This window comes from Ilyonectria robusta (genome assembly GCF_021365365.1).
Source record: "Ilyonectria robusta strain PMI_751 chromosome Unknown BGZ61scaffold_7, whole genome shotgun sequence".
Lineage (NCBI taxonomy): Eukaryota > Fungi > Ascomycota > Sordariomycetes > Hypocreales > Nectriaceae > Ilyonectria > Ilyonectria robusta.
Window position 1 is genome coordinate 77,136 of NW_025764441.1, and position 24,428 is coordinate 101,563.

Consider the following 24,428-nt stretch of genomic DNA (forward strand, 5'->3'; position numbering starts at 1 on the left):
GAAAGACAAGACAGCTACCTGGATGTCTTGTTATTTGTTTCGGGGACGGCAGTATCCTAGTGCACGGCAAACATCGTGAGATTTGGGGGCGCTGTTCCCAACTTATTCTGAAACATTTGTCTTCGAAGGAGGGGGATAATGTGACACTCAGTGTTCCATTTTCTCCAGGGACGTACGTACCAAACCCGGATGCGCCCCAGCATTGATGATGAAATTACCGTATCGACTCGGTAAATTGGCCCTGAATCCTTCCCCCACTTGTTGCCTTCGGGCTTTTTCATGCCTAATGATAATAAAATCAATTTAGGAAATATAAGCCTTATATAGCTTAGCTTTAGTCCATTAAAACAATGCCAATTTATCGAGTCGATACGGTAACATCTCCAGTAGGTGCTCAACACTCATCCTGACACTTGACTCCTACGGGAAGCAGTCATTAAGTGTCAAATTCTCACAAGTGCATCACGATATTAGGGCTTAGTTAGATCACTGAAGTACTGTAAGATTTCCGCGAGAGTGGTGAACGCCTGTTTTGTCGGTAGCTCTAGGGTAGGTTCGGCGGTGTGGATAGGTGGCATGATAAGCAGCGATGGTGTTTCTGAATCCCACAGAAGCGGTTTGAAATGTAATGAATTGGAAGTGTGAGTACGAATAATCGTTCAATATTGCATAGGATCATCAAAGACTGTTTTATTCATGCGCCAGTATCCTTAAAGTCTCAGGTTTCATTCTGTGCATGAGTAGGCGACAAGATTCGGTGTTTGTCTGCGAAGAACATGGACCGTAGGGGTATTACGGGAAACGACGACATGCAGCAAGGCGAAGATGGAGTGATAAATCCACCAGCCACATCTCTTTGCCTCAGCCCGCCAAAAGTGTTCGAACTGCAACATTGGCTGGTTCACGGGTTCATGGCGAGTCAGATGCAATCGCCCGTGGGTGGTTGGGGGTGGGTAAATGGCTCCATCCCCCAAGTCATGGGACCCACCCCCAGTGGCTGTGCCAACCATCTTCACCAGCTGCAACCAGTGGTAGCCAGTTGCAGCAGCCTATCCCGCATCCGCGGAAGGCGAGGCCGTGGAGGTACCTGCCTAAGGTGCCTAGCCTTCTGCGCGCTGCGGGGCGCCACACGGACCGAGCAGCTTATCCTGGTAGCCTTCCGTCACTCGTCATTCAACGACATCACTATCTCCTCTTCTCAACAACATTGTTTCATCGAAGGCTTGCAGTACCTATTGCCGTCGCGTTCGCTTCTGCATCTACATCTGCATCGCCGCAGCCATGGCTCCTCCCGGCTTGAGGAGCATCCTTGTCGGAGCTGTAGCCACCTTGCCCGTTCTCGCCATGGGCTTTCTGAACGCGAGCTACTCACCGTCTGACATGATGCGGGCGGAGGCGGCCTTGCTCGACATTCGCCCCGATGGATGCCCTCCATGGTACGCTCGACGTCTTTAGCATCCCCCAGGAGCCTCATGATGACGATTCTGACCTTGCTGCAGCTTCAACTGTCTCCTTCCGGCCCATACCTGCGCCCAGTACGCCGGCTGCAACGAGTTCAACGGCAAATGCGATTGTCCCGAGGGATTTGGTGGCGATGACTGTCTCCAACCACGTACAATAATACACTCCTTCGAACGGCATTTGATAACAATCGCTGACTGCCTCAACAGTATGCGGATCTCTCGCCCGTGGCAAGGACCGTCCGATGCGCGGCAAGGGAAATTGTAATTGTGATGAAGGCTGGGACGGAATCAACTGCAACGTCTGCACCAGCGACAAGGCCTGCGACGCATTGATGGAGGCGGGTGAAGGTGGCGTCTGCTACCAAAATGGCGAGGTCGTCAATCACAACTACCAAATGTGCGCTGTTACCAACGAGAAGATCACAGGGTTGCTTGGAAAGCAGCGTCCCGAGGTGACGTTTACCTGCACGGAGGAAGATTCCGCCTGCGATTTCCAATGTATGCGATACCACCCACCTCCCATGGAACTTGGTTGCTGACGTTTTCTTCTAGTTTGGGTCGATGCCGTCGAGTCGTTTTACTGCCACTTGTCCGAATGCGAATCGGGTGCCGAGTTCCACGAGTCCAAGAACACTACGGCGTACAAATGCGACAAAATCAAGTGTAGTTGCATACCTGACCGCATGCTATGTGGAAAGGACGGATCCATTGACTTGACCGATTTCCTCGACGAAGCCATCAAAGGCCCCGGTCGGTTTGAGTGCACCCAGAAGAACGGCGGTGCTCACGATTGTGCATTTAGAGAACCGGAGATGGACGCCCTCATTCTCGCCTTGATTGGCGACTCGAGCATTCTCCTTGACTGTAATGCTGGCGAATGTCTCTACAAGACAGAGGTCCCAGGATACCACCGCCCCGTGAAGAAGATCAATACGCCACTCATTGCCGGCGTTATTGCTGGTTGCTCTCTCTTCCTCGTTGCTGTCATCATAATTACCTGGTACTTGTCTCGACGCAAGCTGGACTATGGCGCAATTCATCTGGACGAGTCCGACGACGAGAGCACCAAGCTCATGGCCGATCACAAGCCCGCGGGATTGTACTTTGAAAACGTTGCGTACTCGCTCAACGGAAAGCAGATCCTGACAGGAATCCAAGGCATCTCCAACCCTGGAGAGGTGACCGCCATCATGGGTGCCTCTGGCGCAGGCAAGACAACCTTCCTGGATATTTTGGCCCGCAAGAATAAGCGTGGACAAGTCAACGGAGACTTTTATGTCAATGGCGAGAAGGTTACGGATTCTGACTACAAGAATGTTGTTGGATTCGTCGACCAAGAGGATACTATGCTGCCGACATTGACCGTTCATGAGACAATTCTGAACAGCGCCCTACTGCGACTTCCTCGCGACATGGGTCGTGCTGCAAAGGAACAGCGTGTTCTCGAAGTCGAGAAAGAGCTAGGCATTCATCACATCCGTGACTCCTTGATTGGTTCCGAAGAAGGAAAGGGCCGTGGTATCTCTGGAGGCGAGAAGAGACGTGTGGGAATTGCTTGCGAACTCGTGACAAGTCCCTCCATCCTGTTCCTGGATGAGCCCACCAGCGGTCTGGACGCCTACAATGCTTACAACGTCATCGAATGCCTGGTAACCCTCGCCAAGAACTACCAGCGAACCGTCATCTTCACTATCCACCAGCCGCGATCCAACATTGTCGCCCTCTTCGACAGATTGATTCTCCTGGCCCAAGGAAGAACAGTCTATTCAGGTCCCTTTAACCAATGTCAAGCATACTTTGACCAGATCGGCTACGAATGCCCCCCTGGATTCAACATTGCGGACTATCTCGTTGATCTCACCATGCACGCTGGAAGTAGCCAATCTGTTGATGACGGAACAATCGTGCCTGATACCGGGAGTGTTGGACCTAGCAGCACCAGAGCAATCAAGTCGATTGCAAGCATTTCTGGTACCAGTACGGGAGAGGAGAGTGATCCAACTTCAAGCCGTCCCCGAACTTGGCGACGGGACTCGGTCAAGATTCGCCAGGACCGCGAGCTCTTCACACGCAGAAAGAACCCAGCGGATATCACTGTCCTGTCAGACGCCGGTGGCGAAGACCCCAGCTCTTACCCCCTTCAGCAGAACCCTGCAGACTCCTTGACCACTCCCCTTCTCGATGACCCCCACGACCTCCCCCCCGCGGCTTCGACTGGAACCGATCTAGATATTATGACACGATCTTTTGCTCAGTCGGAGATTGCAACATCGACTCGCGAGGAGATCAAACAAGTCATTGCCGCTGCAGAGAATGCCAACGGGCCGAACTCTAATGGCTACGGTGATGGGAACATAAACATCAGCGCCGTTGGAAAAGGTTATGCTCGCGTTGGTTACCTGCGTCAGTTTATCATCCTGTCCCAGAGGACTTGGAAGAACCTCTACCGAAACCCGATGTTGATGCTCACGCACTATGCCATTGCAATCATTCTGGCCGTGTTTTCGGGATACCTTTTCTACGGCCTTACGGACGATATCCCCGGCTTCCAGAACCGCCTTGGTCTATTCTTCTTCCTCCTCGCTCTGTTCGGCTTCAGCACACTTACCAGCCTCACTGTCTTTGCCACAGAGCGCCTTTTGTTCGTCCGCGAACGTGCCAATGGGTACTATTCGCCGGCTACATACTTCGCCGCGAAGGTCCTGTTTGATATTGTTCCTCTTCGGATCATCCCGCCAATTCTCATGGGCTCTATTATTTACCCCATGACCGGACTTGTGGCAGACTCGACGCACTTCCTCAACTTTATCACGGTTCTCGTTCTATTCAATATGGCTGCAGCTGCCGTGTGTCTGTTCATTGGCATCGTCTGTAAGGATGGCGGCGTAGCAAATCTGATTGGAAGCTTGGTGATGCTCTTCAGTCTATTGTTCGCCGGATTCCTCCTGAACCACGACGCCACCCCGAAGGGCGCTCTCTGGCTCCAAACGCTATCAATCTTCCACTATGGCTTCGAGTCACTTATTGTGAACGAGGTGCTCCAGCTTACCCTGGTTGATAGCAAGTATGGACTGGACATCATTGTCCCTGGTGCGGCTATTCTGAGCTCATTCGGCTTCAACAATGATGCCCTTTGGTCGGATATCCGAAACCTTGGCGTATTCGCCGCAGTTTTCATCGTCTTGTCCTACGCAGCGATGCACATTCTACTTGTCGAGAAGCGATAGACTTTGGGATGAGGCGCTCGATGCGCCCCTGTGTATAGACGAGCGCGAGATGTAGGTGTAGGGACATTGTTGTGAAACTTCTATCAGAACACGCCGTACTAGGGGAGTCTCTTTTCTATATTCATTGTAGGCGTTGGGTATGACTGGTGTGGGTATTATCTTACACTTTTCTTGGATTTGTCTTGGTCGAGCTTATGGTATTACAAGAATATTTACTAGACTCCGAATTCCATGGTCAGACCATAGTCTGCGAGTGCCATTTGCTGGCGATGATGCACTGCTATGCGTGATTTGAGGGCTTGGGTTGGTAAATGTTGCCGTGGGCCGTATTGCATTGATACATGTAGGTGAAAACACTGTTTTACAAGTTCGGGCGACATCGACCTTACTCCATCTTTCCACCCGTAAACTCCTCAGCGATTCTCTTCTGTCGCTTGACGGAGCGGTCATACTCTGACTCGTAAAAGTCCATGATCTTGGTGGACGTCCCTGTTGTCGTCTCGAGCATGTTGGCAATGGTTGGCGGCTTGCCCCAGATGTCCCAGGTGTTCTCAGCATTGCCGTAACGGCCCACAGCCTGGCCTTGCTTCTTGAAGAAGTCTTCAGAGAAAAGTGTATCTATCTCCGCCTTGAGCTCAGCTTCGCTGACAATAAAGTTGGAGGCGTTGATGTAGAGTTCCATGAGGGCATCACGACGAGCCTCGCGTTTGGACTGCTCAAGAGCCAGAACCTTGCTCTTGCTCCGGTCGCTGTTGGCGAAGCGCTTGGGGTCTGGGTATACGGTGGTGTCCATAATTGAATCCAGCACGGTGCTGCGAGTGAGACGATCGTCCTCCCTCTCCGGAGCAGAGGCCGCGGCATTGTGTTCCTCGAACTTCTTGCTCACACGAGCGTCGCGAGCGGCATCAAGGTTCTTCCGGCGGTTCCAAAGCACCTTCAGACCAACGCCTAGATTATGACGGCGATTGGCAGCCATCTTCCTCTTCCATATGTCGGCCTGGCTCTTCGTGGGTCCATAGTTCTCGGGCTTTCGCTTTGGGGCTGTTTCTTGAACATAGGAGCGCTGAATCTTGCGCTTGCCCTCTTCACGCGGGAAGATCTCGCGAGGCACGGGGAGATGCCCTCGAACGCGGGGGAGCTTCTTCTCTTCGGATTGAGGTGGTGTAGGGAGGCGGATATAGGACGGTGATTCGGGGGGGACATGGCGGAGAGCAGTGTGGGTTGTCGAGAAGCTGCGCGAGACGACCGAGAGCTCGCGAGCGGTGGCCCTAGGACAGGCTGTGCCAAGAAGGAACGCCATGATTGATAGAGCCGGCGCCAATTGCAGCGCAGTGGAGGCTCGTAAGAGGGGTCGCGGGATCGCAATGGTCGTCGAGGCCGGAGCTGAGCTGTTCGGCGTCTCGTGCGATGGACGAAGAAAATCGATGCCGCACCAAATTTACCGGATTAACCTGCTCCGAAACACCCCTGCGCATTGTGAGCCGGCTGCGCTAGCGGCCCCCGCCACCAACCACCGGCCACCTTGGTGGGGCCTTTTGTCTGTCCCAAGAAAAAAAAAGTTGGAGGATAAATTCCTGGGACCGCCTTCTTCCTCTACCATTCCTCACACTCAGTCTACCCAACCAACTTTTCACAATGGGTACTGGGAAAAAGGAGGCTTCTAGGCGCGCGCGCCAGGGCAAAGGCGGCGATGGCCTTAACAATGTTCGGACCAAGGGCGAGAACTTCTATCGGTAAGTCGAGCCAACCGCCCAGCATGTTCTTTGCTTGCCGAATGCGCTTTGCTAACCAACCACGACAGCGATGCGAAGAAGGTCAAGACCCTGAGCATGTACAAGGAGGGAAGGGCGCAGAGGAATGCCAATGGTGATATCACCGTTGCTGCTACCTACCAGTCGAGAGACGTCCCCAACGCCCGGATCGAGCCGAACCGCAAGTGGTTTACCAACACCCGAGTGGTTTCCCAGGATACCCTCAAGGCGTTCCGTGAAGCGATGGATGAGAAGGCCAAGGACCCGTACCAGGTTCTTCTCAAGTCCAACAAGCTGCCCATGAGCTTGATTCGAGACGGTGGCAAGGACACCCAGAACGGCGTCAAGCAGCACCAGGCCAAGATGACTGTCGAGACCGCGCCCTTTTCAGATGTCTTCGGCCCGAAGGCACAGCGGAAGCGTGTCAAGCTTGGTGTCAGCAGTCTTACCGACCTGGCCGATGACACTGAGAAGAGCATGGACACCTACCAAGATCGCCTCGAGCAAGCCAGGTTGCTGAGTGGTACTTCTGGCGACGCCGATGTTGATGACAACGACAAGCCCCTCACCATGGCCATCGAGCCCGTCTTTGACAAGGGTCAGAGCAAGCGAATCTGGAACGAACTTTACAAGGTCATGGACTCTTCTGACGTCGTCATCCATGTGCTTGATGCTCGAGACCCCCTCGGCACCAGATGCTTGAGTGTCGAGAAGTACTTGAAGGAGGAAGCCCCCCACAAGCACTTGATCTTTGTTCTGAACAAGTGTGACTTGGTCCCTACGAGCGTCGCGGTAAGTTTTGATACCAGTTTTCCTTCTATTTCGCCATCCCCTTCCCACTTGACCCCAATGTTCTTAGTCAGGATCTCGTCTTTTTCCTTCCAATGACGTTGGTCTGTTATAACATTGGGAGATGAACTGCCATTCTCGACTGTTGGCAACCTTGGTTGTCAACTGATGTGTTCCGTTTTGGTTACCGTCATGAGAAAGGCTGCGTGTCAGATTGAGTTGAAATGTACCTATGCCAACAAATGGGGCATCGATTGTATATTTCTTAGTGATGACACATACATACTTTCGACATTGCACTCGCATTCATCGACAATTTGATGGAGTTGAATACTAATTTATCATAGGCTGCTTGGGTTCGTCGTCTCTCTAAAGAGTACCCAACTCTAGCATTCCACGCTAGCATTAACAACTCCTTTGGAAAGGGTTCTCTCATCCAACTTCTACGCCAATTCTCTTCCCTGCACTCGGATCGAAAGCAGATCTCTGTCGGTCTGATCGGTGGTCCCAACACCGGCAAGTCGTCCATTATCAACACTCTCCTCAAGAAGAAGGTCTGCACTGTGGCCCCCATTCCTGGTGAGACCAAGGTGTGGCAATATGTTGCCTTGATGAAGCGCATTTACCTCATCGATTGCCCCGGTGTCGTACCCCCATCCAGCACAGATACCCCGACCGACCTGGTTCTTCGCGGTGTTGTGCGAGTGGAGAAGGTTGAGCACCCTGAGCAATACATCACTGCTCTCTTGGGCAAGGTGAAGCAGCGTCATATGGAGAAGACCTATGAGCTCACGGGATGGACCAACTCTACCGAGTTTTTGGAGCTCCTTGCCCGAAAGGGTGGCCGTCTCCTCAAGGGCGGCGAGCCCGATCTGGACGGAGTGGCCAAGATGGTCCTGAATGACTTCATGAGAGGAAAGATCCCTTGGTTCACCCCTGCTCCCGCTGCGGAAGACGACGAGGATGATAAGAAGGTTGGAGGTCGTGAAGGCAGACTCGGAGAAATGCCCAGAAAGCGAAAGACTGAGGAGACGGTTGAGGACCCCGACGAGGCCGCCGAGGCACAGCTGCAACTGGAAGCCAGCGCAGCTACTCTGAAGGAGGATGACGAGTCAGAGGAGGAGTCGGAGGAAGTCTTCGAAGGATTTGGCAGTGACACGGAGGAGGCGAGGTCCAGGAAACCTTCCTTCGGCGCTACAGTCGACGGAGGGAGTGAGGCTGAGAGCAATGCCGATGATGTCATATCAATCGGTGGCTCTGATGAGGAGGAGGAGCCTGAGGCCCAGCCCAAAGTGCCCCAACCCCAGTCTGATAATGATGAAGAGGAGGGACGCAAGGCTGATCGACCCAGCAAGCGACGGAGGATCTCGATGGACTGAAAAGGGTTGTTTGCACCTTCGATCCATGTTGTTGCGGGCCAACTGAACAACCAAACGAGCCCGATCGTCACTCTGCTACCATCTCTCTAGGCCCGACGCTATGCGTTGGGCCAGATGTGAGCTGCCATTATTGCATATGGTAGTGACATTTCGCTTATGTATGCCGATGGCGCTGGTGCAGTCGTATGATGGCATCCGCCTGTGCAACGGCGAAGTCCCTCGCGGGCATGAGGCGGTAGGATGGGACGGAGCAAAACTTCGGCAATGCTGTGGCTGACTGCTGCTCTGGAAACGGAGTCTTATTCAGACCAAGAGCTTGCAGAATCAGTGCGGGTTCCTGCTGATTGGTCCCTTCGGCCAGCATGAACGCACGCCGTTCATTGTTGGCCTGAGGCCACGTTTGCCTGCCTGGATGGCGAGCGAAACCATGCGATGCCTCCATCTCTTCCAGTTAGTCATGGGTCCGCACTGATAACCGGGACATCGCCTCTGGGGTGACGACGACTTTAACCGTCGCCACGTTCTAGTGGAGGTTCCCTGACGCAGTCACGACCTATGGCTTCCAGTTCCCTTGGGACAACGAGTTTGACGAAGGCGCTCCGCCGGACATCAGCGAGAGAATGCCAGGCTCATCACCTAGCCATCTATACACATAGAGGCGTATGTTAACGAAACGATGTTAATGACTTAATAGAATATGGCCCCAACCAAATACCCCTTGTCTCTGTCACTCGCTGTGATGCCTGTGTTGAACGTGATGAATTTGCTCAAGCTTGTGAAAGCGATGAACAGACGTGATGAGTGCTGTTGATAGTCACGTGTGAGAGAGTAATCTCATCGTCCCTAGGTACCCAGCGCTGAGTAACGAAACAGAAATAGCCGTGTTCTTAGGTACTGCCGGTCTCTGTCAACCTTTGCTCGCCTTGTTGCCTGTTACGTGAACTATACTCATAGCTCTGGATCAGCGCCTGGTTCTCTCCAATGCCAGGCGCTCAATATGCGCAGAAAAAACAAATGCCAAACTGAGACCAAGCATTTCTCACCTTTACTTCCGCCCGCTTGTTTTCGTGGGGCATGGCCTTGACATGTGTGTGGGTGGCTGAGCCGACAGCCCCTGGCCTCAGATTTCTGCCACCACCTGAGAAGTAAATGAGCGAAAGGTGAGTTGAACATGGCTCAACCTCGTATTTAATCTCCATCGCCCAGAAATTTCTCAAGAATCTGATTCTTCATCTTTCACCTTCTTCTCTAAACTTTTGGTCTTTCAATGGCCCGATCGCAACCACAATTCGACTTTGTTCCGCTACCAACAAACGCGATCATGGTGATGTCGATGACCAAATCACTCGAGGCCCTTTCCAAGGGAAACATGGCGGTCATGTCGGCGCAGCCTCCGGCTATCACATGCTCGGGGAGCAGTGAACCGGCCCTTCGCAATGAAGTTCACACCCAAACTCCTCTTCCGGTGGTGAGCCATCGTCACATTCACCTACATGTCTCGCCCTCAGCTAATAGTGGATTCAAGAAGGCCAAGATCCAGAAGTATGAGAGTGGAACACCCAAAGCGGGAAACGATACGCCGTAGAGTATGATTCCCTCAACCTCCAATTTATCCAGCAAGGCACTAATGTGATCAATAGGTGGTGTTTCGACCTTGCCAACCCCAACCACGTCCACCAAGACTTCTCCTTCGATCCCCGGTGCTGGATTCTACTATCCACAGTCCTCTCCGAGCATTCCACTTCCTAGCAATGGCCTGCCACGCTATGGAATCGCCCCGGTTCCCCAGCCGGGACAGATCAGGCCCCCCGAGGCTCCCAAGCGGGTGCGCAGCTCGGCCACAGTGCCTAGGGCTCAGTTCACCGAAGGGTTTCTTCGACGAACTGATCGACGTGCCCTCAATAGAACAGAGAGCGCGAAGCGCTCTCCCAATCCACTCGCCTCTCACCGACCCTCCAAGGTCACCAAGACTACTCGGCCTAAGCCCTTCCCCAACACTAGTCCCTTGAGCAACCCGTCACAGATAGACGCAGCGACTTTTGCCGCTCTCCAGAATCAGCAGAACCTTCGCGAGCCCGTCTCGCCAACTAACTGGGAAAAGGCCGCCATTCCACCGGCGCCCCCATCTGCCTCTCAGATCATCAAGGAGAACGGGTGCCTCCGATGGCAGATCCGGATGGCGCGACATCTTGCCCAGAATGGCCATGCGGGACCGTTTGAGATTGGAGACTTCCTCTGCGACATCAACCGCATCACGGGAAAGATTCTCAAGATTGCCAGCCGCGTCTACAACCCAGACACCGGATACTTCTGGCGGAACATGTTCACCGGTGGACGGATTCACCCCCAGAACAACAACAAATCCGCACAAACACTATGTGGAAAGCCAGTTGCTGGCCCGGGTGGTGCATTCCTTGGCTTTGCTGACGATAATGGGGGTATCATCCAACCCCAGATTCAACTCGTTTCTCCCGACCGAGAGGCTATCTTGTGCCCTGAGCCTGATTTCAAATCGGCTCTGCGAAACGGACAGGATCCGATGTGGTTTTAGGCGGGTGGAATTTCCCTCCTACCAGATGATGACAAGGCGATATGGCGTATGTCGTTCGCAAGAGCTTGATACGCACACGCCGTCCGTTCGGAGGTCTCGCACACCATATGTATACTTATGCTTTCTCGTCTTGGTAATGTCTCTTCATATTGGTTGGTTGAATGGATTGGATGTTGAGGGGTAAAGGTAATCAGGGAATGAGTGGATCAAATTGCCCTTGCATCCGCAGTAGACCACGAATATAGAATATGGAACAGGAAATGTTATGCGCAAGTTTGGTCGCCACTGTACAGTGACTTCGGTGTCTTTGTTCGCCTGTCCCACTAAGTCAGACCATGAAGCGGTCGACGGGAAGCTGGGCCGAAGGTCAAATCTATGCAAAAGAAAAAAACAAGTGAACAAAGCTCAATAGTTCCGTGAAAGACGCGCAGTCGATCGAGCTAGGAGTTGTGTAATCTATGGCGGGAGGGCGGCCCGATGGCACGAACTGCGTACTGCAAGCAGGTTGTGACGGGCGTCTCGAGATCCGACAATGGGAACCTGGACCTTGGCCGTATGTTCAACCCATATAGGTAAATTGGACCAAATGACATAGCACCACACCGAGCTTTGTGCAGGTTCCCCACTGCAATTAACGATCGCGGGACGCTACGTTCCGTGTTCATGTGAGCTGATCGTGGGGCATGTGAGTGTTGGTTGACACGATTGGCCGACCATCCAAGTAAGGCACGGAGCTCTTCTCTCGCGAGGCTAAAGGTCGTTCAAGCAATTAAGTTTCCAGGGAAGCTCGGGATAGCTACCGTAGGCGGTGCCGACGACGGTGTAATACTCCCTCGGTGAAGCCTCCATGCGGTGGTGGTTGATGCGGTTTCCCAAAACGATCGACATGTCATTGCCCGCGGATCACCATGTTCCGTGCCCGTTCAGAATACGGTTGGGTATAAAAGCAGTCTATTAAGCCCTCATATGGATTGTTTAACCAGTGCATCACTATCAGACATTGTCTGTCAATCATCAAGATGAAGTTGACCACTGTGGCAATCGCTTCCCTCGTCCACTCCGCCCTGGCGCAGTCGCCATTGTACGGCCAGTGCGGTGGAAAGACATGGACTGGCGCAACGACCTGCGTCTCCGGCTCTGTTTGCCAGTTTTACAATGACTACTATTCTCAATGTATCCCTGGTAAGTTCCTATCGATGACAACTGATCTGAATGCGGTGTTCCTAAGTTCACACCGATGTTAGGCACAGGCTCAGTGTCCAGTTCGACGACTCTCAGAACGACAACTACAACCTCTGCGACGAAGACCGCTACCTCGACTTCCAAGCCCCCAACAGGGACTGGCTTTCCAACCACGAGTGGAACTCATTTCACCATCGATGGTGTCACAAAGTACTTCCCCGGTTCTAATTGCTACTGGTGTAGCTTCCTCCCCCTCAAGAGTGATGCGGAGTCGGTCATGTCCCATTTGGAGCAGGCTGGCCTGAAGATTCTGCGAATCTGGGGCTTCAATGACGTGAACACCAAGCCCAGTGACAGCACTGTGTGGTTCCAATACCTTTCTTCGTCGGGTTCGGAGATTAACACTGGCGCCAATGGTCTCCAGCGTCTGGATTGGATCGTCGAGGCTGCCGAAAACCACGGCATCAAACTCATCATCAACTTTGTCAACAACTGGGACGACTATGGTGGCATGAAGGCATATATCAACGCTTTCGGAGGCGACCATGCTGGCTGGTACACGAACACGCAAGCGCAGGCACAGTACCGCAAGTACATCCAGGCCGTCATCAGCCGATACAGCAGCTCAAGCGCCCTCTTTGCATGGGAGCTGGCCAACGAGCCCCGTTGCCCAGGTTGTGATACTGGCGTAATCCACAAGTGGGCTACGGAGATTTCCCAGTATATCAAGTCCCTGGATCCCAACCATCTAGTGACGCTCGGTGACGAGGGTTTCGGTCTCCCAGGAGACGGCAGCTATCCTTACACTTACAACGAAGGAGTGGACTGGGAGAAGGCGCTCACCATCGACACACTCGACTTTGCCACTTTCCACCTGTACCCCACCTCTTGTGAGTTTTCAATATGATTTGCTGAATTTGGACATTGGACTGATGGCGACTCTTTACTAGGGGGCGTGTCCACCGACTGGGGCAACGGCTGGATTAAGGCTCACGCTGCACTCTGTGCTAAGGCTGGAATGCCGTGTTTCTTCGAAGAATGTAAGTTTTTGCGACGAGATATAGAGTGACCAAAGGCTAACACGTCGGATCCAGATGGAATGACATATGACCAGTGCGCTATCGAGAGCGTGTGGCAAGACACCTCTTTGGCAGCGGATGGAATGGCAGGAGATGCCTTTTGGCAGCTTGGCGACACTATTAGTACTGGACAGAGCCACAACGATGGAAACACCATTTACTACGGCAGCGATGTCTGGACATGCTTGGTTACGAACCATGTTGCCGATATTCCATCCTGATGCAGTGTGAGCTGTTGATGGCTGGTTGTCTCAAAGTTGAAGGAGGATGGTCTTGGGCTCTCGCAGAAAAAAAAATACTCTTTCTATAAAACAAACCTTGTACAAAGAAATTGGAACGTCTTTCACAATTTGCCAGATGCCGAATAGTTGTTATTCGTGAGGATTGATCCGTGAAGTCTAGGGTGGCTGAAACATCCTGTGTAGCCATCCCGGAAGAATTGCGTCCCGACCCAGAAAAAAAGATGGTCATCGCAAAGACGTCCGTCTTTGGTCGACCAACTTAGCTCGCCATGCTCTGATCTCCACCTGGAAACCTCATACTCGAGCTTTGGCAATTTCACATTGTTTTTTCTGATCCGACCCGACACTGCGCAATGGGCTCCTCATCATCAAAGGTCGCCCGCGGCGCCACGAGAAAGTATCCCACTCGCGCTCCGGGATCCGCGGTCCCTGCTGCGACGCCGCGACGCCAACCGATCACCAAGACCAAAGCTGAACCGTTGGGAGATGGCGCAAAGGATGACGGTAGAATAATTGAATCACTGAGTGAATGAAGCTGGGGCGCTGACTCGCAACCACAGCTATCCGCGCCGACTCCATGGATCCCGACTTTAATGGCGACTTCTCCCGCCGCCTGCAGCAGATGGGCATTGCCGACCCCAACCCGACCTACTCTCCTTCCTCTACCGCCGCATATAATCTTGGGCCTCAATACAACATGGGACCGTCGTTCCCCCCTAGCAGAAGCAACCCGACCCTCTCCGCGCTCTCGGCCCGACAACGACTACAACAAGAAGCCGAGGAGGACTTTGAGTCCATGGGACTCGCAAACACCCAGGGAAGGCGGTTCCTCGACATGCGAACGATGGTGGATGCAATTAAATTGCGCGGCCATGGCCTTGCGGATAAGGATATCGAGGCAAGGCTCAGAATTCGCCCCGGTCTGTTAGAGAGGCTCGGTCCTCAAGGTGTTCTCTCACATGTGACGAGTCCCAGTTGAAGACAATGCGAAATTTCAAACAAGTCAATCGTTGTTCTACCTATTATGAAAATGGAGGAGTGACAACGCGAACATGAGGATTTATACAGAACCCGTTCTCCTCGCTCCCAGAAATACTACAAGACGCCCGAATGCAAAACTGTCGAGTTCAACCTGGCCGACATACCCGTATGCGACAAATGCGGCCAGGGCACCACCTATTCTCTCTCTTTCTTTTTGCCAAACCATTCTACCAAGCCGTGTGGCCTCCGTCAATGCGAAGATCGCTACCCGTCATGAAGCTGCTGGCATCGCTGAGGAGGAAGACGGCGGCGCCGCGGAACTCCTGGGGGCTGCTGATGCGGCCGAGCATGTTCTCGCCTGCCCACTTAGTCTGGCGCTCGGGGTAGTCGTCGAAGAGGTTTTGGAGCATCTGGGTCAGAATATAGCCGGGGGAGAGGGTGTTGACTCGGATTCCGTACTGGCCCCATTCGGAAGCCAAGCTGCGACCTAGTTGGACGACGGCGGCCTTGGATGGATTGTATACCCTGGTCTGCGTTAGTGGCGATGCGATTGTGGATGGGAGGGCACCTGGCAAGTGACTACATACGGGGCGATCATGCCCCTGTTGGCAATTGAACCGCTCATGCTGGCGATGAGGCAGATGCTTCCAGGCGTCTTGAGGCGAACCATTTGGCGAGCTGCCGCCTGGGCAGTCATGAAGCAACCGGTAAAGTTGATGCTCATCATTCGATCAGCATCCTCGGCTGTATACTCAAGGGCCGGCGTCTCCTGGTTGATGCCCGCAGCGGCGATCAAGCCATCCAGACGACCGGTCTGCTCGGCCACGTCCTCGAAGATCTTGTTCAGCTCTGCAGAGTTTCTTACGTCAACTTGACGATATGCCAAAGAGGTGCCAAGCTCCTCGCGTGCCCGTTTGGAGATCTTCGCGAAATCTGAGGTCGGGTCGGATTCCGGGGACTCCAATCGATCGATGGCCCAGACTGAGTTACTGTCAGCAAAGTTGTCGAATGTCGCCTTTACGATTGGGAATCTCACCTTTGGCGCCGGCCTCGAGCAAGGCCTCGATCTGGACCAAGCCCAAGCCTCGTGCGCCACCAGAGACAACGATGACCTTGTCCTTGAGGCTGAATTCGGGCAATAGGTGGCGCTGGCCGAGAGCAGCATTGTCAGAAGCAGAGCTGGTCTGCAGAGTATGGATGGGGATGGGGTTTTGCTGAGCTGCTACCTTGACGGTAGGCAGAGCTTCGGTGAGCGTCTCGACGGTGGCGTTGGTTTGGGACATGGTGCTACGATTGCTGCAACTGCTGCGATTGTTGCGATGGTGTAGGTGTCTAGGGATGGGGTGGGATGAATGGAATGGATGGACTGATTGCAAGATGTTCTGGCACACACTTCCAAGCTTAAGGCGAGGAAGAAGCTTTCTTATACACACGAAGGTTGCGGGTGACAGCCCGCACAAGTTTGGGCTATCCGTGGGGGGGCATCGTGGTCAGAATCGAGAGTGTTCTGTGGCTTTGGGCACATCAACCACCCTCAACCAGCGTCACGAGGAGGGTGGCTCTGGGCACGAAGCAGCGGGCGGCGGCGACAACGCAAATGTGGAGGAGGAGGAGGTTGCAACGAAGCCAGCACTAGGACGATATCGAAGATGCCGGCGGAGGCTCGGATTTCCTGCAACAGTTAAACTCAGGGCCGCGACGGGGGTGCGATCGACGTCAGCCACCCCGGACCAAAAGAAGCCCAACCACAGACCCCCGCGGCTTGGCCTAGATGGAGACTCAATTAGCCTTGAGCTGTGCCCCTAGACGCCTCCCGTACGGCTTTGCTCCCGCAGGCCTCGCGTCGTGCCGCCTATGGATCGTTGCTTTGCTTTGGGTTTCCAGAGCATCCCATGACCTCGGATGAGCCGCTTGGGAAGGAGGGCCCTTCTGTGAGGCCATCGTCGCTCGCGCCTTGGGCTGTGGAGACGGGGACACAGCACGCGGAAACAGGACCAGGGTGCTCGCTGCAAGGCGTGTCCTCGACATGCACGCCCATGCAATTGCCCCCCCAATAACGAACGAAGCCTCCATTCCCCATCCTCTCTTCCTCACCCCCTAGCTCTGGATTTGGAATGGCCGGCATGTGGAGTTTGGGGTCGTGGCGCCTTAGCGTCGAAGCCAAGGTTTGTGGACGTTCTGCTAACCGACACAAGCCAGAGCAAAGGGCAAAAGACCGAGGATGATGGGGTTTTTGGTGATGCCGCATTGTCACGATGCGACATGGCAGAGGTTGTGAGCTCCACCGGGGAGGACTAGATCCGGAGATGGAGATGTCTAGACTGGCCGGGGGGAGTTTATTTTTGTTGAGCGAGGGCAATTTGAGCCTGCTGCATCGATCCATCTATTCTAATAACTGCCCAGGCGGCTGCAATTGCCTTGTGAAAGATCAACCGCTACGGAGTACCTGGAAGAGAGCGTCTAAGTGGGAGCACATCCTCCGGGACACTAAGCATGCGGGCTGGAGCTTACCATCGGGAGGGGTCGAGATAATGGCCGAGTACGACAGATATCATGAGATGTATCAAAAAGGAGAATCCCGTGAGCTGCTCGGTGCTGCGAGTGGGGTTCTAAGCCGAGCCGTGAGCGTTGCGGCGAGTCCCGGCCGAGCATGCACCAGATGAGCTTGCTTGATATGAGCTGATTGACGGCTTGCGTGGAGAGGTTGAAGTTGCGGAGGGTTTACATTTCACTTGGGATTTGGACTACACACTTCCCGTGAACCGAGACTATTCCCGGGCAATTGCATGATGCATCCAGTGTAGACGATGGTCTTGCACATGTAGTTGAAACAAGGATGCAGCCTCTCGACTTTGCCAGATGCTCGATTCCCTGCCCGGGACTCGCGAGATACTCTCATCGCTCCCGGCACGCTGGGAGATTGGCGTCGCTCTGGCAGCGATCGGCACGGCCGGGCTTGCTTGGTGTCGTCCGGGTCCAAGATGGATAAGAGCCTACAGTATCTGGCATCGTTGCATGCCGAGAGGCGCATGGCAGTTTGGGTGTGCGGCGGCTTGGCACAACGAGACAACAAGAACTCCCCTTCCCTTCATATTTTCCGCTTCATTCGCCGCGCCGCTGCTTTCGGGGCCGACGGACGAAGAGGCTCGACTGCTCGGCGTGCATATGTACGCGGGTGGGCCGTATCTCCCCGAGCCGGGCGAGATTTGGTAACGTGCCTTGTTTAGTCCATTTTAGGAAATCCCGAAGACGTCGTCGTGGTTCATGTTCATGCCCCAGTTGCCACGCCAGTCTCGAAGCATCCTGGGCGACAGCTCCGCTTGTGCTTGCGGTGTCGGTGCGCTTGGCTCCGACGTCTGGGCCCGGGATATCTCTTTTGGTGTTTTGTCCTGGGTGCTTTGCATGCTCACCTGAGCTCTGGGCTGCAGAACTGTCCCCCCAATCTTGCCGCGTCTCCACCCGCATCTGGTTTTGCTTGCCTTCGCTATGCAGGTTAGCTGCTCACGCTTTCAAAGCTTGCGATGCTGCTCCGCGTCGCTCAGGAGCCGTGAGTCTCACCCACGACCTTGCAGAGTCAGGAAGCTGCCTGCACCTTTGTTAATTTGAGTCAGGGAGGTGGACGCGCCCAGGCGGTGACAACTGCACCCGACTCAATTGGGGCTGACGGTTGGTCGACTTGGCGAGTTCCTACGTGGATCTCACATTAGGCCAAAAGGCGTATTCCGGCCTCCATGTTTGGCTAGTTCCGCTCTCGGTCTCCTTCAATCAGATGTACTGGGCCCATGGGGGTCTAGATCACAGCATCTCCAGAAAACATTGTATTATCCTATGGATCGGCAAAAACTCCGAGTACGCAAAACCAGGTGCTCAATACAAACCAACCAACTCCCACGTCTGTCACCCCTTTTCCCCCTTCCCTCTCTTTTCCTATATGCAATGCCCATGAGGGCGTGATGAATAGCATCACGAATCTTGAACCCACTGAGACATACAGACCATAGTCGTGTAGACCATGCCGATGAACCCGATAACCATGAGCGCAATGTCTAGCATCTTGACCCACGTCTTTTCCGCTGCGCCCTTGTAATGCAGATACGCCGGATATATGTAAACCAGAGGAACACATGCAAAACTACCAATCAATGCAACAAACTTGTCTAGATCACTGGCCCCGACCATGCTGACCGCTGCGCAGAGTCCCACGATAGCCGTCCTGAGAGCGTTCTTTTTCCACTTGATGGCAGCGCTCTTCTTGCCCGTCGCCAGTTCTCCGAAGATCGAAGTCTCGATGATGCGGGCGGCAGGGAACAGCTGGACCGGGTCGCCGGCGAGGACGGCCATCGAGTAGAGGAACTGCACCGCGTTGACGATGGGCGAGTCCTGCGGGAAGTTGGACATGATCTGGATCTTGGTGTTCTCGCCAAAAGTTGCGTAACACAGAGCACCCACCGAGGTGAAGATGATGGTGATGAGAAACATGACAAAGTAGAGAAGATTGCTGAAATGCTCCGGTTTCTTCATGCTGGATTGAATGGGCAAAATCAATCCGATTCCTTCGAATGTGAAAATGGCCGAGCCGATGGTCAGCGTGTAGTCGGAGGGATTGAAGAGCCTGACAGAGGGCTCAAGACCATTCCTGGCCAACGCCAAGATGTCAAAGTACCAAATGTAGGAGAGTCCGATCAAGATGAAAGCATCAGCCAGCAGGGCCACGGGTCCTAGCTTGGAAATGTTTCGAATCAAGGCCAGTGGTATCAACAAAATAAGCTGGATGGCAATGAGTGTTGGGACGCCCACCCCGAAGCTGCGGTCGCCTTGAGTTACAGCATCAAGGAACGACTTCAAGTTAGAAGCCGTGAAAATTAACCCCGCGCATACAAAGCCGAGTTGAGAGATGGCAATTGAGGCTAGAATGAGGTTGCGGAATCGGGGGCCGACAATAGCGGCACCGAGTTCACCATAGCCACCACCATACTTTTCTCGGCAGTCCAGCAGCAGGCGGAAGCAGAGGCAGTTGACGAGAGAAAGGACAACCAGGGTGATGGAGGAGAAAAGAATACCGCCGTTGCGGAAAGCCTTGGGCAGGAGGAGAATGCCCGTTCCGATGAAGGCCTTGATGAGTGTGAAGAACGTCTTGAGGGTTGACGCATCGCCTTCCCTACGCGGCCGCCTATGGCTCCTAGTATGGCCTAGCAGGGGCCTAAGCTCAGGCGGTTCTTCTGGGTCAACGCTCCCAATGCCGTCATCGATAGCAGATTCATCCTCACTATCTTCATCGTCGAGGTTCTCGCCAGCAAAGCCACCATAGAGGTCGAGAAAGTCCACGAAATTCCTCGCCACGGCCGTGTAGCCGCTCACGGGTCTCTGGCGCGCCCGGCGCCGCAAATGATGCCGTCGAAAGCCGCCCGGCTCCCTCATGTCGCCGGGGTGGCTCAGACGCGGAGACGCATGGTGGGAAAAGGTCGCGGAGCGGCGGAGGGAGTTTGCGCGGGCCTTGATTTTGAACATGTCGCGGTGCATGTCGCCGCCCTGGAGCCGGAGGGACGATTCGATCGAGTCGGTGTTGGAGGCTTGGTCGAGGCTCAGGCCAGAGGCCGACGGGGCCAGGGTTTGGCCAGGCCCGAGGAGACTGACGTCGGGCTCGGCCGAGTAGCCGTCGGGGAGGTGGCGATCGAGGATTTCGGCCTGACGTCTGCTATGCTGGCTGCCCGGGCTGCCGGCGAGGTCGGGGAGGTAGTCGGCCATGGTTGTCGGGTCTGTTGCTCGAGGCGGGAAGGTCTGGCGCAACGACACTCACGCAGCAAAGGTTAGGGATCCCAAGTTCCGTCAAGTTCCACCACAGTTAGATGCAGAGCGCGGCGAGCCATTCATGAACCAAACGGCGTGGGTTGGTGCAGGAAGAGCAAGCGAGTCGCGAACGATGGAGTCACTCCATCGTCGGAAACGGAGCTTGTCTCCTCCGGAGCCGTCGCTCAGTGAAAAGCGGGCCGTTCGTGGACACGGACGCCACTCATGCCGTAATCCTTTGGGTCAAGAGGCAATGCAGCATCGCGCAACGTGTACGCTGCGAGCAGACCTGGCCATAACTTAGGCCACATGGGTATCTCCATTGGTTAGAGAGTGGCGGATTGGGTCTTGGACAAAAATTTCGATGGTGGGACAGCACTGCAGCAGCGTGGGAAAAAATAACACCCTGACCTGCCCAAAGTCCACTGATACGACCATTCCTATTCGCCACAGTGGCAAGGGTTTCACCTTGCAGACATTTTTGGTACTGGCGTGTCCGGCAATTGAGACAAATTCATGTCTTCCTTCAGAGAAAGCACACGCGCTTCCGGGTTAGGTTTCGGTATTATTCTTTTACAGAACGTCTTCACGGTCGTTTCTAAGTGTTCCAGAGAAAAGTGCACCCTCAGCCAGGATGGCCATCCCGCCAAGACCCGATAAATAGGTGCTCGACAAGGATCATGGCATCGCCCTTTTCATGTGTATGCTCTTGTGGCAACCAGCCAAAGCTATCCTTGGGCAGAACCAGCACGTCGCCAATCAGTCGGGGCTCTTGAAGGTCATCAAACTCATCACCAGTGTGATCCACACTCGTCATGTTGGTAAAGTAATCCATCATCACTTTGGTGAAGGCAAACGGTCCAGTAGTGGCCATAACCTCCTCAAAGGTAGTGTCGTCTCCCGGCTGCTTGGATTTGACCAATTGCTCAAGGTCTGCGGCCACCTGGTCGACAAGGACCTTAAGAGCCGGGTGTCCTGGCTTGGCTAGGACGGTGTATTGGCACAGCTGAACGGAATATGGAGAGCCGGGCCAAATTGGCTCTTTGTGGTGGTCATTCTCGATCCCAATAACCAGGCTTACATTGCCTTGATACTCTTCCGGAATCCATTTTGAAACGGGCTGGAGCGGAAAGACATCAATATCGGCCCATACACCGCCTTCCCCAAACAGAATGAGGTATCGCAAGAAGTCAGCCTTGAGAATTGGATCCTTCAAGCTTTTAAAGACACCCCAGATAGCCGGATCGAAGTGGTCCCGAACATAGACGTCATTATTGGCATCTGTGATACGCTCATACCGCCATGTAGGATTAACTGCCCGCCATTGATGGGGGAAGCCGATGGTTCGGTCTGTTGGGTCTTCTGCGTCGTCCTTCCAGCTCTGCCAAATCTTTAGGGGGAAAGGTTGCGCGGCAAGGGATTGCGACTCTGGGATGTTTGGCGCGGAGTCTTGTATCGGATCGGGGTCTTGTGTTGGCTTGGAGTCTTGTGTTGGTTCAGGATCTTGTGTTTGCTCGGGATCTTGCGGAGGTTTGGAATCTTGTGTAGTCGGGGACGCTGGTGACGGTGCTTGGGGGATGATGCTTGCTGGACGGTATTGGGTTAGCTTGCCATGCTCGATCAAACAGGCGAGGAAATGATAGGGAGTTGCAAGGGTCCTGGACGAACAGTGTGCGGGGTTTTGGAATGAGTAGTGGCCAAACAGAAACACAATCAACGCGATGCCTGCCAGCAGCGCATACGTGTATTTCCTAGGTATCGTCGACAGCACCATTGCTGTCTTGCTCGAGGAGCTGAGAACAGAATTCGACAGGAGATAAAGGGACGCGCCGCGTACACGCTTAGCACTTTGGCTCACGCCAAATCCGACGCCACTGAATGCCCCGGTATTAGAATATACTGGGTACGAGGATTGGGACCACAATAATTAGTGCACAAGTTAGGGAGATAAGGCTCTTGTGAAACTTGCACTATTAGCACTTTGACTGAATGGCAATTGCTATAAATGCGGCATTCAATCCTTGTGGACTAAGATCCATTCTGTCGGCGCGAACAGCTTATCCGTTCAATTAATCCCATTACATGTTCCTTGGAAGAGTTATGCAGAAGATTGGTGAGACAAGTGAGAAGTCCTTGGGCGACATAGTGTTGCGTGCGCTGTGTAGTTGAAAGAATCTCACTAGATCCAATAAAACAAGAGCCGGATGAGTCGATAGCAATGCCTAGGCTCTAGACTTGGTTAGAATCCTGTGTATACTAAATTCTTAGTTGTAGAAATTAATTCAGCAGATATCAAACGAAGCTGGGAGAAAGACATTTTGGCTAGAATAAGGTTGCGGAAATGGGAGCTGACAATGGAAGCCCCGAGTTCGGGGGAGTCAACCACAAGATTGGCCGGGATGAGCCCGACAACCACAAGTCTGAAAACGGCGAATCTGACAGCCACGTCACAAATAGAGACAAAAGTAGTGGCATCGGAAGAAGTCTAGCCGCCGCAGATGTCATCGGGCTTATTCACTGGGGCGTTGGCGAGAATTGGTGTCGGAATTGGTGTTTGCTTAATAATTGCGGCGGTGATTTTGATTCTGTTGCGGAATACGCACAAGAACATGCTGCGAATGATTGGAAGTTTACGCTGAGGTTGGCTAGTCTTGGCGTGTCAGAATTTACCTAGTGATGTCTTTTGCTTCAAATCGAGAAAGGATAAGGGAATTATCGTGAGATGGCATGTTACGAGTCGCTATACTTCGTACATGAAATGGCATGCTCCCCGAGGTTTGAAACGATGCCGGGGTGCGCGGTGACAGTGCCCCCAGGCGCCACTGTGCTTGAATGGTGAATTTGTGCGATTTTGTACATTGTATGACCCTAAATCTACAGTTTCCTCAAGTCACTGTAACTGCATTTTTCATAAATACATTGATACTGTATTGCTCAATGACGCGTCCATCATGATGCGCCATTGAAAGTCCAATCTCAGCCAACCTTGGGCCGTCCGGGCAACTAGACAAGCTGACAAGACAGTTACACCACAGCGACCAATGGCAACTCCAGCTCAATGCGTAAATGAAACGAGTGTTAGCATCCGCTTGCAGCATCGGAATTTATAGCTTTCTGCCAATTTGAGCAATGGCGAGGGCACTATTTCCCCGGAAGTGGAAAATGGCCAGACCATGGTTGTCTGTGACCAGGACAACAAGAAGCGCAAGCGGTCCATGCCCGCATCACTCCACTTATTGTGGCACCGAGGATCGCCTGTGCACCATAATCCAGAGAGGGGCTGGTCCCGCGCCACGGATGATGCGGCTCAGTCGTGAGGCCTAGCCTAGAGGCGGTTCAGGCGAGGGAGCCTGAGATGGAATGCGCGCTGGAGAGACGGCGCGTGGGCTAAGGCATTAGGTTTGGATGAACTTGTGAACTTGGGAACTTTGCGTAGCTTGCGGCGGTAGTGGGAGGTTTGGTGAGGAATGATGATGACAAGTCACCTCTGCTGCTTCCGAGGCGGGGTAGGTGATCACGCGACGGCGGTAGGATACTTGCTTTGGTGGCATCAATGTGAAATTGCTGCTCAGGGTAATTGTGGCCGAGTAAGAGGGAGGAACCATGGGAATTTAGAAAGGTCAAGATATCACAGATCAATAGATTCAAAATGCCCTGGTCATCTTGGTCCTGACAAAGGCGACTAGCAACAGGCGGACACTCGAACCGCTGATTGTCAAGCAATCAATAAGGGCCATCTTAGTGGTTCGCAGGCCTGAGCCTCAGCGCCCGCTCAGTGAACTCTCGCTCGCATCAGTGGTCGTCAAGGCCCGAAGCAGTGGGGCTTATGGGGCTTATGGGGAACTCGGATGGGCCTCAATGGGGCGCCGTTTTTAGTGCCCCAAGTGCCGTCTGGGGTAGTGGGTCGTCCAGTGGCGAGTGGGTACTCAGGGGCCCGGGGCGGGCAACGACAGGGAGAGCATTCAGAGGCTGCCGCCTGAACGACCACCGCTGGCTT

General features: G+C 53.7%; 9 protein-coding genes across 9 annotated transcripts; 5 read left to right on the forward strand and 4 right to left on the reverse strand.

Moving 5' to 3' along the window:
* Positions 1-1,281: 1,281 nt before the first annotated feature.
* Positions 1,282-4,690, forward strand: BGZ61DRAFT_530794 (uncharacterized protein; the record flags this gene model as incomplete). Its single annotated transcript, XM_046253608.1, has 4 exons — positions 1,282-1,436; positions 1,500-1,612; positions 1,671-1,961; positions 2,016-4,690. 4 exons carry the CDS (start codon positions 1,282-1,284, stop codon positions 4,688-4,690), a joined length of 3,234 nt encoding a protein of 1,077 aa, XP_046105787.1.
* A 385-nt stretch (positions 4,691-5,075) lies between these two features.
* On the reverse strand, positions 5,076-5,990 carry BGZ61DRAFT_530795 (uncharacterized protein; the record flags this gene model as incomplete). The annotated part of the gene is made up of 1 exon (XM_046253609.1): positions 5,076-5,990. The coding sequence occupies one exon, from the start codon at positions 5,988-5,990 to the stop codon at positions 5,076-5,078; it is 915 nt and encodes a 304-aa protein (XP_046105788.1).
* A 258-nt stretch (positions 5,991-6,248) lies between these two features.
* Positions 6,249-8,686, forward strand: BGZ61DRAFT_206514 (NUC091 domain-containing protein). The gene is made up of 3 exons (XM_046237965.1): positions 6,249-6,423; positions 6,492-7,233; positions 7,578-8,686. Exons 1-3 carry the CDS (start codon positions 6,326-6,328, stop codon positions 8,607-8,609), a joined length of 1,872 nt encoding a protein of 623 aa, XP_046105789.1. The 5' UTR covers positions 6,249-6,325; the 3' UTR covers positions 8,610-8,686.
* Positions 8,687-9,876: 1,190 nt separating this feature from the next.
* Positions 9,877-11,160, forward strand: BGZ61DRAFT_476244 (uncharacterized protein; the record flags this gene model as incomplete). Its single annotated transcript, XM_046248780.1, has 2 exons — positions 9,877-10,077; positions 10,333-11,160. 2 exons carry the CDS (start codon positions 9,877-9,879, stop codon positions 11,158-11,160), a joined length of 1,029 nt encoding a protein of 342 aa, XP_046105790.1.
* Positions 11,161-12,179: 1,019 nt separating this feature from the next.
* Positions 12,180-13,770, forward strand: BGZ61DRAFT_586962 (fungal cellulose binding domain-containing protein; the record flags this gene model as incomplete). Its single annotated transcript, XM_046256465.1, has 4 exons — positions 12,180-12,342; positions 12,405-13,232; positions 13,293-13,382; positions 13,437-13,770. 4 exons carry the CDS (start codon positions 12,180-12,182, stop codon positions 13,640-13,642), a joined length of 1,287 nt encoding a protein of 428 aa, XP_046105791.1. The 3' UTR covers positions 13,643-13,770.
* A 246-nt stretch (positions 13,771-14,016) lies between these two features.
* On the forward strand, positions 14,017-14,642 carry BGZ61DRAFT_530799 (uncharacterized protein; the record flags this gene model as incomplete). Its single annotated transcript, XM_046253610.1, has 2 exons — positions 14,017-14,167; positions 14,224-14,642. 2 exons carry the CDS (start codon positions 14,017-14,019, stop codon positions 14,640-14,642), a joined length of 570 nt encoding a protein of 189 aa, XP_046105792.1.
* Positions 14,643-14,871: 229 nt separating this feature from the next.
* On the reverse strand, positions 14,872-15,927 carry BGZ61DRAFT_476247 (uncharacterized protein; the record flags this gene model as incomplete). The annotated part of the gene is made up of 3 exons (XM_046248781.1): positions 14,872-15,169; positions 15,232-15,625; positions 15,681-15,927. 3 exons carry the CDS (start codon positions 15,925-15,927, stop codon positions 14,872-14,874), a joined length of 939 nt encoding a protein of 312 aa, XP_046105793.1.
* A 2,680-nt stretch (positions 15,928-18,607) lies between these two features.
* BGZ61DRAFT_530801 (transmembrane amino acid transporter protein-domain-containing protein) lies at positions 18,608-20,389 on the reverse strand (the record flags this gene model as incomplete). Its single annotated transcript, XM_046253611.1, has 1 exon — positions 18,608-20,389. One exon carries the CDS (start codon positions 20,387-20,389, stop codon positions 18,608-18,610), a length of 1,782 nt encoding a protein of 593 aa, XP_046105794.1.
* Positions 20,390-21,056: 667 nt separating this feature from the next.
* BGZ61DRAFT_530802 (nucleotide-diphospho-sugar transferase) lies at positions 21,057-22,575 on the reverse strand (the record flags this gene model as incomplete). Its single annotated transcript, XM_046253612.1, has 3 exons — positions 21,057-22,018; positions 22,100-22,305; positions 22,514-22,575. 3 exons carry the CDS (start codon positions 22,573-22,575, stop codon positions 21,057-21,059), a joined length of 1,230 nt encoding a protein of 409 aa, XP_046105795.1.
* Between the last annotated feature and the right edge of the window lie 1,853 nt (positions 22,576-24,428).